The 15,532-nt window shown below is 48.9% G+C and overlaps 1 protein-coding gene across 1 annotated transcript; it reads left to right on the top strand.

The window, feature by feature from the left end:
* Positions 1-390: 390 nt before the first annotated feature.
* LOC144153256 (protein Wnt-16-like) lies at positions 391-13,776 on the top strand. The gene is made up of 5 exons (XM_077684909.1): positions 391-410; positions 1,715-1,926; positions 3,781-3,941; positions 6,565-6,710; positions 12,120-13,776. Exons 1-5 carry the CDS (start codon positions 391-393, stop codon positions 12,493-12,495), a joined length of 915 nt encoding a protein of 304 aa, XP_077541035.1. The 3' UTR covers positions 12,496-13,776.
* The last annotated feature ends 1,756 nt before the right edge of the window (positions 13,777-15,532 follow it).

Genomic DNA, 15,532 nt, shown 5'->3' with positions numbered 1-15,532 from the left:
GCGAATCCCTCCCGGGTGAAGAGAAATTTGCCCGCTTGGAAGGCGGTCGTGAGCCCATAGCGATAATGCATGAATTCACTATAGCAAACACACATCATTGCAAAACCCACCATAGCCTCAGCTTCACCGGCTTCCATCTTCACAAAGTGGAAGAGCTCTGAAGTTTTTGTTTTCTCGGCTGTGTCGTAACGTGGTGCTTCTTGAGTACTATTATGGGCATGCCAGGAACAATTGTCAGGAACGGCTTTTCCTGATCACAACCGCACGTGCGTCGAATTGTATTCCTTGTGTTTCTTTTCCGTCCACGTCTCTAGTACAACGCTTTTGTCGCCGAAACTTCCTTGAATGTGACGTCCGCTTGAACCTGCTTGATGGCTTTTTATGGCCGTTATGGCCATCTTCGCTCCGCGGTATGGTGTTCAGTCTGCTGTGAGGTCCGACTCAAGGAGTGTGGAGCTGTGTAGTTTTGGCGATAGTTCGGGGAAAGACTTCCGTATAGGTCTAAATCAGCGCGACTGCGACAAGAGAAGCTGCATACAGTAAATAAATATTCTTCAGTCCAATTGACGCAAGACAATTCTTCGAAAAACACATTTAATCTCTCTCTTCATTTTAGTTAGAAGGGTCCCTCAAATTTTTTGAGTGGATGTGTTCAGAACTGATCAGCGCTAGGCAACAGGCGGGAGAGGAATCGTTCAGTATCCTAAAAAATACTTCCGGTTTGCGCTCACAAGCAATTCCTTGTGGTTCTGGCAATAAAGACGTCCAGTCTTCTACCATCGGGACTGGAAATGATCGAATCGGTTGTAAGCTTACAAGTTGTGCATTTTCCTTCTGCTTACGAGTGGAAGTATTTATGCCACTTAACAAAAAGTGCGTCTGATATTTATTCTTTCAAAAATAGCCTACGCGCACATCTGCAATCAATTTGAGTTTAATTTGTTTTATTTTACTTTGTAGGTGACACCTCTGTTACTCTGTTTCAACGTAATACTGTATAGTCACTGCCTGCTAAACGATTTATTAGTTGATGCTTGTAATATAGGAGGCACCCTGCATTCTCTGGCTTTGGGAACTCCTCCTGTATATAAACACTGTGTTTTTTTTCTGTGAATAATAAACCACCATACCAGCCGCGGTGGCTCAGTGGATAAAGCGTTGTGCTGCTGAGTACGAGGTCGCGGGTTTGATTCCCGGCTGAGGCGGCGGCTTTTCTGACGGAGGCGAAAAGCAAAAAACGCCTGTGTGTGTGAGATTTCGGCGCACGTTGAAGGTCCCCAGTTGGTCAAAATTAATCCGGAGCCCTCCACTACGGTGCGCCTCATCGCCCGCGTTGCGTCGGTGCGTTAATCAATCAATCAATAAATCAATCAATCAATCAATCAATCAATCAATCAATCAATCAATCAATCAATCAATCAATCAATCAATCAATCAATCAACCAATCAATCGAACCATCATTGAATTGCATTGAAGATCAAGCAGCTATGCGTCGATACGTTCTAGAAAGGCGTTAAAACGCTGATGTATAGTGCTAACATACTCGAAGCAGTTCATAGTTATGAGTAAACACGCAAATAGCTAAATAAGCGCGATGTATAAGCTTTTGCCATAGATCAAGAAACAAACCACCCTGACTGACTGACTGAAAGATTAGTCAGTCAATCAATAAGTCGCACTTGTCTTTATTAAAAGAGACACCCTCTGCCGCAGGTACCTGGGCACCCTGGGCGGCCGACTGGACACTGTGTGCGAGTCCGAGGGCGTGCTGGGGCGCAGCCAGCGGCAGCTGTGCCGCCAGCAGCCGGGCACCGTGGCCGCTGTGGCCGCCGGGGCGAGGCTCGCGCTCGCGCACTGCCAGCGGCTGTTCCGCCACGAGCCCTGGAACTGCTCCCAGCACAGCTTCGGGCACACGCTCAAGAGAGGTACTACACGGTTCACGGTGCGCGCGTTTGCACCCGCAGTTGTGCGTCTAACTTCGGGGCGAGTTCCGCATACCCCCGTTAGTCGCGTGGCTGTAGTAAGAATAGGCAAAAGTATAAAATGCTGATGAACTCATGCTTTTAGCAAACTTTAACACAGGACGAAGAAAGAAAAGACGAAACACACGCTAGACTTCAACTTGGTTTATGCAAACTTGGTAGACTTCAACTTGGTTTATGCACACGCATATGTAAATGTACATGTACATGTACATATGTACATGATGATATATCTACATTATGAGGTCTAGCGTGTGTTTCGTCTTTTCTTTCTTCGTCGTGTGTTAAAGTTCGCTAGAAGTATAAGTTCATTAGTCGGTAACCAACTCGTCCAACTCTCCGCTTTAATTGTATAAGATGCCACGCTTGCGCCAACCTTCACTCCTTCGACGAAGTGGTCCATGCCTTCAACTGTACATTGATATGAAATGAGCGTGAATCTATATCCAAGCGCACCTTAAACGCGACGACTTTTTTGCCGCCACTTACGATGATGCCGTAGTAGTTCAATATTTACGGCAAGACAGCCCAGCCTTCTCACTTCTTGCTGGAATACCCGTCGTAGCATTTCAGTGACGCCAAAGGCGTGTTCTTTTTTTTTTTCGACTCAGAGCCCATCGCGATCCCGAGAGTAGTTTCTAGGGAAGTACTGCATTTTCTTCGGTTTCTTTTTTCTGCGGATAAATATTCCTGCAAAATATCGGAGGTTGCTCGGTAATTGATTTGACGAGGCTACGCGACGCTTATTTGCGTTCTCGGCCATACGAAATCGCCGCATTCTCACTGTGAAAATGGCCAGCCGAGAACTGTCTATTATTTATTTATCTTATTTAAGCAATACTGCGGGCCACGAATGGGCCTAAGCAGAAGTGGATGTGTTACATTGTGTTAAGACCAGCTACAAAATTTCTATCGGGCAAAAAAAAAAAAAAAAACGTGTGGACAAGGCAGTACAAACTTATTTGGAACTTATGCGGGAATTTTTTTTTTTTAGAAAAAAAACATTTCATCAATACATGTCAACATACTACTGGAAGAAAGAATTTCAGGGAACAGATAGTTCCAGTCGAATATAGTCCGGGGAAAAAACGAGTACTTAAATGTGGTAGTGCGCACCGAGATATGCGTGACCTTAGCGGAGTGATAGTGCCTCGTGGGACGCGATGACAACGGAGTGAGTAAAGCCGATGCATCAAGTCGTAAACTTTCTTGTGCTAAATGAAAAAAAAAAAAAATTTTAGCCTGGCTATTTTTCTTCGAGACTCCAGTGTTGGGATTTTGTTAATTTTTATTAGATTGCTTGACCCGCCACGGTGGCTCAGTGGCTAAGGCGTTGCGCTGTTGAGCACAAGGTCGCGGGTTTGATTCCCGGCCGCGGCGGCCGCTTTTCTGATGGAGGCGAAAAGCAAAAACACCCGTGTGTACGAGATTTCGGCGCACGTTAAAGATCCCCAGGTGGTCAAAATTAATCCGGAGCCCTGCACTACGGCGCGCCTCATCGCCTGCATTGCGTAGGCGCGTTAAACACTACAATCAATCAATCAATCAATCAATCAATCAATCAATCAATCAATCAATCAATCAATCAATCAATCAATCAATCAATTAGATTGCTTGGGGAGTCAAGACGGCGATATCGACTGTCTTCCGCGGCACGAGACGAAAGGCGGCACAAACGGTTGCGTCTAGTACCAGCGGGCCCAAACGAGCTTATTTCAATGGCCGGATGAACCCTCCGTATAGTCGTCGGCCGACCACAAGCGCTGCTCCCTTTGCTTGTTAACGTGGTTGGCGCAGGCAGCCCCGAGACGGCGTTCCTGTACGCGCTGCACAGCGCGGGAGTGGCGCACACGGTGGCTCGCGCATGCGCAACTGGTCAGCTCAAGGAATGCGCCTGCGGTTCGGCGAGCGGCACTACTGGTGGCTGGCGCTGGGGAGGATGTTCGGATGACGTGCAGGTGAGCCGAAGAGCAATTTGTCCTTCAGATGGGCTTAACAACCTGATTAATTTCCCAGCAATGGTCGAAACACTGCCCCGGCAACACCATCAGAGCTTCTTCGCGGCATGCATGTTTGTTATTGATGGTTTCACCGGGGACGCCGCGAAGTTTTGAATGACAGGAAAGGAAAAGGTAGGCGTGAAATCACCTCAACCAAATTTGTTTCGTGGTTACGAGCTAGGTGTGGCGCCACTGGTTGCTGTTCCGATTCCCAATGTCGCGTATCTGTTTTCTTTTTGGCGAAAAGCGAAGCCGTTCGTGTTTGTTATGTTTTTGCCTGTGTTTAAAGACCTGTCGCCTTTCACTAAAATAAACCTAAAAGCCAAAATGTGGCTTCGCTGCATTAAACCCCATTTTAAACTGAAGCCAGTAAACCTTACGACAGCTTTTGGGGATACATCCGTATATCACGCATGTGTCAGAACATTTAAATTATTCTGAAAATGTAAAAAATGACCGAATTTAAATCCTTAACTCTTGCGCGATCAAAGACGATAATGTCGTAAGAGTTCCCACACACATGCGTGTGTACTCTGCCCAGTGAAAACGCGTAAAATTTGAAGGTGATCCACATGTTTTTCTTACATTTGATGTGTCCTTGTAAACATTCTGTTGTAGCTTTGTTGTACCTTTATTTACCTTCGAACGTGCTGTACCTTTCCTGCTTGGGCCTTAAATGGTTCGCAGTATATGATAAATAGAAATAAATAAACAAACATACGTGCAAGCGCTGCACAGATAAACGTGGATGTAACGAACTTGTAAAAAATTCGCAATTTCTTGTTACATGCACGCTTTCGTTACATTTTTTCGCACCTTTCGAGTTAAGGCTCGCCTGAATGAAGTAGAAACGAAACCAAAATGCAAGATTTCAGCGACGGTGCATTCGCTCTTCAGGAATTTATTTCGCACTTAAAAACATGCACTCTTAAAAAAAAAGGTCGGGGCATTCACTAATGGAATACACACAAGTTACTTGTCCCAGTATACACTAGGTACTTAGTAACTGGAGGTAGTAATGCACTAACGTGGCTATCTGGGCGTGTTGGTTTAACATTATTACGAGAAGACAGCGCGGTTTACACACGGACACAAGGAAGAGTACTTGACACACGCGAGCGCTGAACCAACAGTTTTAAACCACCCAGACAAGCGTGACTACTGTGCGTATATATAGGTGTGTCTTTTTTTCATTAAAACTGTTGGTTTAGCGCTCGTGTGTGTCAAGTACTCTTCCTTGTGTCCGTGTGTAAACCGCGCTGTCTTCTCGTAATCATGGAGGTAGTAAATGCAGCACTAGTCAGAATTACTAACCGAAGCAGGAAGGAAGCACCACTACCCCCACTAGTAAAGTCCCAGCGATAGCACTCATCTGAGCTACATGCGTTTACTAACTGGCCATTCCCAACCTAGTCACAAGCACGACCTTAATCTAGTACATTCTACTTCCTACACTCAGTTAATTTACTAACCATGCAGTTGTTAGTGGCAGAGCCTACGTATAAAACCGCGGGAAGGTTCGTAAGGAGTTAGTAAATACGGCCGTTACTACCTTTTTACGACCTTTTTTATTAAGAGTGCTGCAGCGTGACTTCCACTTTCTGCTTTTCCACGAGCTTAGTCACTTAAGGGCACTCCAAAGGAGCAACGTCACTTACGTCTGCATTCACAAACGTAACCTAGGCATCACTTCTGATTTCGACAATTTTCGGTGCCTTAACGCGTTTTTCAAGGGCCAAACTTGTGCCGAAATGACTCCTTTTCGTGAACTCGATGCTCTTCAGCGAATTCAAAATTGGTGAGGGGGCGCTAGCTGGGATAGTGTAAAGGGCGGCGACGTTCTTCTTTCTCGCTGGAGGGAGGAGACGGCATTTAAAATGCGAGCTTGTCTTGGAAAAACAAAACTTTTCGTCTTCTGGCAGCAGAAATCATCACCGACGAACCGACACCACTGATAGCAGTGGAGACGGCGCGCGATTACACGCTGACAGAGAGAGAGGCCTTGCACCTAACCGACACACAAGTGGAAACGGACGGGAACTTGCTGTGCGGAAAAAATGCGTTCAATTAGTGCATTTCTTCAGCCGATTTTTTCAGAAAAAGTTAAAAAAACGATTGCTCATCAGCGTATCCAATTTGTTACTTCCAGGCTAACCTTCGAAACGCCTTCGTTACATACAGGTCGTAAAAATGAGGTTTCAATGGGGTTGGCAATGGGAAATTTAAAAACTTCGTTAAATCCAAGAATTCGTTATATATAAGTTCGTTACATTCAGGATTAACTGCATAAGTGTGGATAGGTCTACAAATATATGCACCAAGAAAACGATACCACTTTGGGTACACTTCGGCGTTATCCTGTTTGCACATGGTGCGCGCGAAAATATTGACCCCGCACATACAATGTACACCGTTGCTTGCCGTCATGTGACCGCTAAAATTGATCTGCCCTCAGCTAATTAATGAGGGTCGCGATTCCTCGCACTGTTTCTACCATCCAAGCTTGCTGCTGCCTCCAGCACCCCTGCATTTCGATGACGTCGCTTTGTGAAGCGTGGGCCTTCACATTTCCCCTTCACAGGCGGGCCTACGTGTTTCCCGACAGCTAGGGCGCGCAGCCGAGCGTTCCTCGCGCAGCACGGAGCCCCTTCGCCAAGCGGCCAACCTGCACAACCTCAGGGCCGGCAGGATCGCCCTCGCCTCCAGGGTTCGCCTCAGATGCCGCTGGTGAGTCTCCGGTCACGAATCGGCTGCGTTGTGCTGTTCCGACGCGGCGCGCGGGCTACAACAGCGCGCAAAACGAATCGGCGGCGAACTTTCCCGCGGAGGCTCCGCGTGCTGCGAGGAAGTCAACCCGAAATGAATCTCCATGTCGGTTACTGCTAACGCATCGCTGCCGCGTATACTCCGTTCACTAACCCAAAACGCGGCCGCTTGCGGCCTATAAGTAACCGTTCAAGCCGCTGCAGAACAGGTGCCAACGGCTGCGAATGCGCGTTCGTACAAACTCCGCAAACGGCCCGTTATCGCTCTAACTTGCAACTTGCTCGTCACTTATGAGTCACCACTGCGCCTGCCTCAGTGAGGGTGTTATTATGTTTGTACTCGACACGGTTTAAAAGATTTGGTGTGTGCAAACTGACGGTTATGGTTTGGAAGGGTACATCGTATTTGCATGATTCTAACGCACATTTTTCGCGCTAAAAATAGCCTTCAAATTTGTGTGCGCGTTACAAGCGGACTCCAAACAGAAATAGGCTTCAAAGCGGCGAGCAGCATTGCCATGGACACGCGAACTCCTCTGAAAACACAGCTAAATTTAATCCTAAACAATTAGTAAGCATGCATCAAGTGAGAAAGAAATGCTCCGCATTTAAAACCGAGAGAGAACAGAGAGAAGATGGGGAAGAGAGACCGGAATGCTGGCGGCCGGGTGCCCTGACCCGGGCCACGTCCAAGAGGTTCTTCACGACGGAACACCTGACGCCCTCTCCTGCAAGCAAGCAGCTTCGTCTACATCAGCAGAAGACAGCGACGTTCCAAGAGAGCTGCCTTGGCTCTTCAGCGACGGGAGCTCGGAGCGCGTTGCCCGCCCTTCAACAAGGACATGTCACGCCATGACTGTGCTCCCGGGAAGTGACGTGCGGCGGACCATACTTTCTCGCCTTTTGGTTGAACTCCAACATTTTGCCGAGGGTTAGCCACGCTCACCTTCTGTTATTCTTACAGCTCTGTATCCCTTTCTGTTGTGTGTATTTCGAGGGGTTTGGAGTAGTAGAACTTAGTCTCGTGGAAAGTTTTTCATTCTTTTATTATTATTGTCCCGAACCTGACAACGCCCCTCCAAGGTGATGTCCAATGATTATCACTTCCAGAAAAATGAAGGAAGCTCACAGTTATAGCAACAAAGATGGAGTTAAGGTCGCTGCAGCAGCGAAGAAGAAGCTAATCGGCTGCGGTCGTGGACTTAGCCTTCGTGATGGTCGTGAAGGATGCGTACAGCTTCGCAAACATCACGTCTTACACGTTAGTGCGAGCTGCCTTCATTTTTTTTTACTGCTGCAATTAGTGTCTCGTATTAATCGTTGTGGCTCCGAAGAGGTATGAATCGTTTTTCAAGCGGAAGGTAATTTCACTTGCCGACACCAAGGGGAACCGAGCCGCACCATGCACATTGTGCGTCCGGGAGACAAGAGCGCGCCTGACATGAACAAAGCAGTGTCATGTTTTTGTGCAAGGCTTCACCGGCCCTGAGCGTGTACGGCCATGTTCGAGAATTGGAAGACTCCCAAGCGGAATGGATAAACGGCCCGTCACGTCTAAAATTATGACGGTCGAGGCACTTTAAATCGCAAACACTTTCAATGTGCCCCGCTCCCGTTTTGTGCAAGCAGGAGCTGGATAAGCGAGTTTATGAAGCGCAATGGAGTTTTAAAGCCACAGTTGCGTGCGTCAAATTAAATGTCTGCTCCCAGGTGCTTGGTGTCACTTCGTTTGCATCTGTGCGGTAGAATTAGCGTCAAGTTATTATTTCGGATTGTGCCAAATTAACTTACCAGCGAGTTTTTTTTTTTTTTTTTTTTTCACTACTGCCAGTCTCGGGCGAGACCATAGCAGGTGGGCATTCATACAATTTCAGCAGGAACAACAGCGATGGGCCTAACATTGGCCAACAAGCAAAAACAACAATAAACTGTACAATAAAAGGGTACCACACACTTTCACTTTACGTGCAGAACCGCTGAGTTGTGCAGCATCGTCAATGTTGAGGTTACCCTCAGGGAGCCCTTGCGGGGTGTTACATAAGGGGAAGGTAAAAACAATGGTATAGACACAACAATGGTGTAGACACAAGAATACAGACAACAATACGGGCGTACAGACATGTAAACAATGTAAAGACATAGACATACAAAGTCTTTGCGCACTGTAGACCACCGAAGTTTAGTTACGAAAAGCATCAAATTCCCTCCACCCCGACATCCAGTTCACGCTTCAAAGCGAACGCGTGGTCCGTGGCAGTGCGTTGTTAGACTCCGCCGGAGCACGTTATTCTGCCCGTTTTTCGCTTAGATGTTTTCGCTTGATTTGATTGATTGTGGGGTTTAACGCGCCGACACTACACAGGCGATGAGGCGCTCCGTAGTGGAAAGCTCCGGAGTGATTTTGACCGCCTGGGGATCTTTGACGTGCGCCGACATCTCGAACACACGGGCGTTTTCGCCTTTCACCTCCATCACAGAAGCGGCCGCCGCGGCGGGGAATCGAACCCACACCCTAGTGCTCGGCCGCAGAACGCCATGCCACTGCGCCACCGCGGCGGGTTTAGATGTTTTCGCATCCCAGAGTCTTCTCGGCATAGATTGAACAGTTCAAGTTAGTCCTCTGGCTCTTAGTCGTCAAAACACAGCCAACCTTCTTAAGCTAGCCACTCGCCAGTCACTCTACCTCGACGAGAGGGCCGTACTCGTACGACTAGGGCTTCACAGTCTATGTGATGAGTGCTAGCTCAACGACCGAACTAGGGTTATGTATGCCGGTGTAGAGCACTGGGTTTCGTGCGAATTACGAGGATAGAGTTGTAGGCAACTTTTACCTCTTCTTACTAGCAAATGCAAGCGAAAGTGCGTAGAGTCTCTTGTCCAAGGCGTAGGACATAAGAGATGGTTAGTTATTCCCTTTCAAACCTTCGATTTCGGACCCACTGGATGCCCTTGGAAAAGAGGCATTGAGTGTTGCGAGACGCTGATTAGTGGGGGAGACGGTGACCCTCGCCATGTAATTCAACATGGAGCGATAAGCCTTGCCCATATCGACTGTGAAGGCTGAGAGGGAAAAATGAATATAAATATTTTTAAGTGAGGATAAAAGGAGGAAGAGGTGACCTAGAAATTTCGTGGAACCGCTTAAAATCAAAGCAGTCATACGCCGTTGGAAAAAAAAATACCTGGGATTGTGCTATTGCAACTTGTGGAAATCTTGCAGTGAGTTCAAGCGCGCCTCGTGCTTGTTAACAGATTGAAGCAGTTCAGCCTTGCTGCTATTGGTCAAGGAGCTTCCGGTGATTACGGCTTCCATTAAACAATATTTATTTCCGGTTCACAATCGCTCAGACCGTGCGATGGTAGACTGGGGATGCGGATGATCACCTAAGACCAGAAGGTCCTTGCAGAAGGGTCGTAGATGGGTCGTCGATGAATATACCTGGGGGAAACCTAAGAACCACAACGAAAGTTGCCCCTGCACCGCATCACCACAGCCGGCTGTTACTCCGCGCGGCACCAAAAGTGCCTTACTGCAAGTATTTTGAACGAGACACGAGTCGTTTTCGCAATTTCTCGCACTTGATCAGCTTGTAAATTCCCGCTGCTACGACAAAAAGCTAGTAGTAGTAGAAAAATTTATTATAAAGTCAGATTATTTAGCTCTCAGAGGGTGGTCCCCTTAGTCCAGGTCCCCCTTTGCTGCTGCATCCGTCTTGCCCGGTCGATCAGTCCGCGCTGGTCGTCCAAGGCTGAGCTGGAAAGAGCGGCTTCCCATCCTTATTGGGAGGGCTGGGTATAGGCAATTGGGTCGGGGGTTTGGGGCATTCCCATGTGGAGTGGTACAGGTTCGGGTGTCCTCCGCAGGATGGGCTTCTGTCTGGGTACATGGTAGGGTAGAATGTGTGCCGGAGCGAGAGGCTAGGAAACGTGTTAGTTTGTAGCTGGCGCCATGCAGCGGCTTCCTCACGGGTGAGTTGCGCGTGTGGTGGAGGAAGTGTCCTACGGGAGAGTCTGTAGTGTTGGAGTATATGTGTGTATGTGAGTGGAATGCTTTCTGTCTTGTCTGGTTTGGGTTGGTCTTCCGTTGGCGCCCGGAGGGTGAGGCCTAGGGCTATCGCATGAATGCGCTCATTGCCAGGGAGACACGCATGCCCAGGTGTCCAGATTAGACGGACTGGTGGAATGTGTCGGTTTCGCTGCAGGATGTGATGGGCGGTCGGGGAGATACGTCCTTGAGCATAATTTCGGCATGCCTCTTGCGAGTCGGATATAATATTTATTGGGTTCCCTGAAGGGCGAGTGCTGACAGCGAGTGCTATTGCACACTCTTCCGCTTCCGTGCTGTTCCCGGAGCTTATGGTGGCTGATGTTATCGCTTCACCCCTCCAGCCGGCTACCGCTGCCACCTTGGCATTTATGGCTGGATAGTCGGCTGCATCCGTATAGAGGGTGTCGGGGTTACTGCCGTATATCCAGTGCAAGGCTTTAGCCCACGCCGCGCGCCTGCCGGCATGATGTTCTGGATCCATATTTCTGGGTATGGGTGATACGGTTATTCTCGCTCTAACTTCCGGAGGTATTGTTTTGAGCTCACGATGGGCGTGTTCTGACGTCGAGTACCGTAGTTGTCGGAGGACGTGTCTCGCTGTAGGGGTGCGTTTCAATCTTTCTAATTGACTGACTTTTTGTGCTTCGATTAATTACATTGTGGTATTATGTAGGCCAAATCGTAATAACATGTTCTTTGAGGCGTAGACAGGGATGCCTGTCGCCGCCTTTACGGCGGTGGGGATTAGGATGTCCAGCAGCTTCGTCTCTGCCTGGGTAAGTCGCTGGTAAGGTACATGATAGGTTATGCGGCTTATTATTAGAGCCTGCACGATGCGTAATACGTCCGCTTCTTTTAGGCCGTGGCGGCGGTTGGTTATCCTTTGAATAATGTGGATTATTTAATTAATTTATTTTTTTCAGTAGTCCCAAGGTGTACGTGGCCTTCGCGTTCGTTTGCACACGCAGCCCTAGCAACCGTAGCCTGCCTACTCTGTTAACTGGCTCGCCCTCGACAGTGACCGTAATGTCGGGCGGTGGGTCGGTTTTCCAGCGGCCTTTTTTGACTATGATCAGTTCTGATTTCTGTGGGGTGCAGGTTAGCCCCCTGTCCTTGCATACTGTTGGGTAGCGTTCGCTGCTTCCTGTAACGCGTCTTGTATTTCTCCATCAGAGCTGCTGGTGGCCCAGATGGTAATATCCGCGTACAGCGCGTGTCTGATTGGCCTGTAAGAAGAGCAGGTTTTTTTAGTCAAATGAACGTTTCAAGGTGAAAGTAAACATTTTCTCTGTCCGTCGAGTCTGACTGGAGCCGCTGTTTCAGCCACGGCGTCTCCGGATCGTGCGGCCTGCGTTCCTGCTGGAGGACCCTGGCACCACTTGCGTCTGTGGGGAGGGTCCTACGTGCCCGCTACCGACGTTCGGTGCGTCTCCGGAAGCCCGGCGACCCTCGGCCGCGCCCGTCCGATCTCGTGCACGTGCGGCCGTCGCCGGACTTCTGCCGTCCCGAGCCCGGCGTGCCCGGCAGCCAGGGGAGGCCCTGCGCCGAGCCCGCCGCATGCCGACGCCTCTGCTGCGGACGAGGATTCGAGACTCGCACGTTGAGACGCCTGCAGCGATGTCGCTGCCGATTTCACTGGTGCTGCTATGTCACGTGTGACACGTGCGAGACACGTGTGCAGTTGCACTCCTGCCGATGAATGGCGCGTGGCCACCGTCCTCTTACTCGTGCAGAAGAACTCGAGCCTTACCATTTTGCGTTCACCTTCGTTCCTTGTAGTGGCGTGGTTTTGAATGCGTGCACGAGGCGAAATTATGGGTTGTGTCCGTTTCAAAAATGTCCATTTCGCATCAGCTTAAATAGTGACGTAGTTGCACTCGCGAGAGCTCTGACCAATGACGTGCACAGAAAAGGACGCCCCGCCTTGCTCGTGCTGCGTCACATCCGGGTCATCTGCGTTCAGCCAATCCGGGCTCGCTCGAAGTGGACCCTTTGAAGCGGGCATTAAATTGACAAAATTGACCATTCCACCCCTGCACTGAGGATGCAAAAAACATTGACAGGAATGGCGTAAGGAGCTGGTAGTAGTTGACTCCGTCGACCTCTGTGGTTTTGTATGTGTTTAAAGGGGCCCTGCAGACAAAGCACAACTTTGGTTTATTTGAAAGACTGCCTCGTTAGAATCATACTGACACTACTTTTAACGTAAACTTCACTCAAATAAGCTATGTAATTAGGAAAAAAGGGAATTGACATGTGACTCACTGGCTCATTTCCACACTAGAACATATAATGGCATATGCACAGCCGTGCGATTGGCTGAGGCCGGGAAAAGCTAACGCAAATCAGGCAGCGCTTATAAGCTTGCAGAACGAGCTATTTTCACTTAAGTGTAATGCATATTCATTCTATAGCAGTAAGAATGGTGGGGCAAACAACAGAAGTTACGAAAATACCTGTAAACATGAAAGTACCTGTGCGTACTGCAGTTGGTACTGAGAGCACTATGCTTGTGATAGTTGCAAAGCAGTGCGGCGCTTCGGAGATTTCTCAGATGACACTGGCCGATTGGCGTAAGTGACATTGTCTTACGTGATCCTGTCGAAGATACCATAATGTTTCACAAAAGGATTACTACCTACCGTAACAACAGCAAGCCAGGTGCAAATGCGGTCAAAAACAAAGCAACGGCGGACAACGGTCCATGATGATGATGATGATTAGTGGCTTTCCCTTTGAATCGAGGCGTCGGTTGTCAGCAACCGACTTGCCTGTTTTATTACGTTTACTTGCCCTACTCCCAGCTAACCTATAGATTTGCTTCCTCCCTCCCATCTCTCCCTCTTTTCTGTTTTAAACTCATCGCCCCCACCCCCCTTTTTTCTCCCCTCGCTGTTCTAAATTCTCGTCCGCATGATTACTCCGCCTGCGTACCCATCCCTTCCCTACTTTTCCTCCACCACCACTCCAGTCGCCTCTTCGTCACCTCTACGGCCTTGAAGTTGAGGTTCCCCCTCGCCCCAAATCCCAAAGCCTCCGCCAGCGTCGTTTCCCCCTCACCCCGCGGTGGCCGTATCTCTGTGCAGCTCCTCACAATATGGTCTATAGTTTCCCGATCAATGCCGCAACATGCACACGTTTCATCCTGCTGCCTGTAGCTACCCGTATATGCCCGGGTTCTCAGGCACCCCGCCCGTGCTTCGAAGAGCAACGCACTGCCTCTCGTATTGCCATAGAATCCCTCCTTCTTAATTTCCCGTTTCTCTGCCCTATAAGTCTCCAGGGTTTTTTTCGCTTCCATTCTCTGTGCCCACGTCGTCGTCTCTGCTGCCTTTACCTGCTTTTGAACTGTTGTGTAAACCCCGCTTTCCCCTACCGACTTTCCGTACCGCTTGGTCAGCTGTCTGGTCCTCCGTCTCCACCGCGTGTCCACGCTCCTCAAATATAGGTACTTAAACATGGTATTTAAAATGGTCTAGTGTGGCAGCGCCATCTGGGAGGAGTGACGGTAAGCAACGCTGCAGAGCCACGGCCGGACTGGAGGAGCGGCAAAGTGCGCGCCCGCCGCTCCTCCAGCCCGGCCGTGGCAGAGCCTGACACACTGGAAGTTAGTTTCAATACCCGCCCGTGTGGCTTCATTGCAGACATCACGAAAACACGCGATTTGGTGGGATAATCAAAATTTTAACTTAAATTGCTTAATTTCTCAGTGAATGAAGCATCACTTGCCGCCGGAAAAGCACTGGGGGCGCTATAAAACACCAAATATTTCGAATAAAGCAAACTTCTATTTTGTCTGCATGGCCCCTTTTTAAGGATTAAGAATTGAATTCTGACAGTGTAGTGCGCAAACCAATGCAGCTCTGAAAACCCATGATTGACGTGGCGGTATTGTGCATTAAACGTGAATGCGAAAGCGCTACTAGTACAGGTGGCAAAGCGAGCACACAGCTGGCGTACGCAAAAGACGGCCACAAAACACCTGCCACAACAACCTCCGGTGCGCCCTCAATTCCCATTGGCTGCGTCTCGTTCTATCGGGCGTGCATCGGAGAAGGAGCAGCGCGCCCATCGCATGCGACGCATGTCATGGTGCGAGCATCGGAAATAAAACGCAGAGAACAATGTGGGTAGTGATTCTGCAACAGGTAGCTGTAGTCAATCAGATGTCCAGGCCGAAGGTATCGCCTCTACATCGTCAAAAGAGTCATCGACGAAACCTATAGCCAAAGGAAACGCTTACGCATTCTCATCTCATCAAAGTATTGTTAAGGATCCTTCGCAACACCTTTAAAGTGATGAAGTAAGCCATGCCACAGCTGCACAAGATACGCTAACTCGCCCCCCTCTAAAATATACAAAATAAAAAAAATGCCGGAAATGTGAAAAAAAAAAAGATCAACCCGCAGGGCTCGTTCTGTCGCTGCAAAAAGGCGTCAAATGAAATTTTGTTCATTCCTATCTTCCGACAAGCAACCGTAACGTGAAGACATGGCTTTCTCGTTCTAACTTCACGGCTTCGCTTCTGTCTTGAGTCGTAGAAGAGCCACGTGCACTTCGACTGTTAAGTACTAAAACGGTGTTCGGTGTTAGGACTGAAAGTTCGAACTGAAACGGTGCCATTGTGGTCAGCAGCTAACAGTGTCAGGACTTTCAATATTTTTCACAACGAACTCATCTCCATACCCCCCCCCCGCCCCCCGCCCCCCCCCCCCCTCTCTCTCTCTCTCTCTCTC

The sequence above is a fragment of the Haemaphysalis longicornis genome, unplaced genomic scaffold (genome assembly GCF_048455015.1).
Source record: "Haemaphysalis longicornis isolate Haplotype H1 unplaced genomic scaffold, Haemaphysalis longicornis Haplotype H1 scaffold_9, whole genome shotgun sequence".
In the NCBI taxonomy this organism is placed as follows: Eukaryota; Metazoa; Arthropoda; class Arachnida; order Ixodida; family Ixodidae; genus Haemaphysalis; species Haemaphysalis longicornis.
Note: the sequence above shows the minus strand (reverse complement) of the source record. Positions and strands in the feature narration are given on the sequence as shown.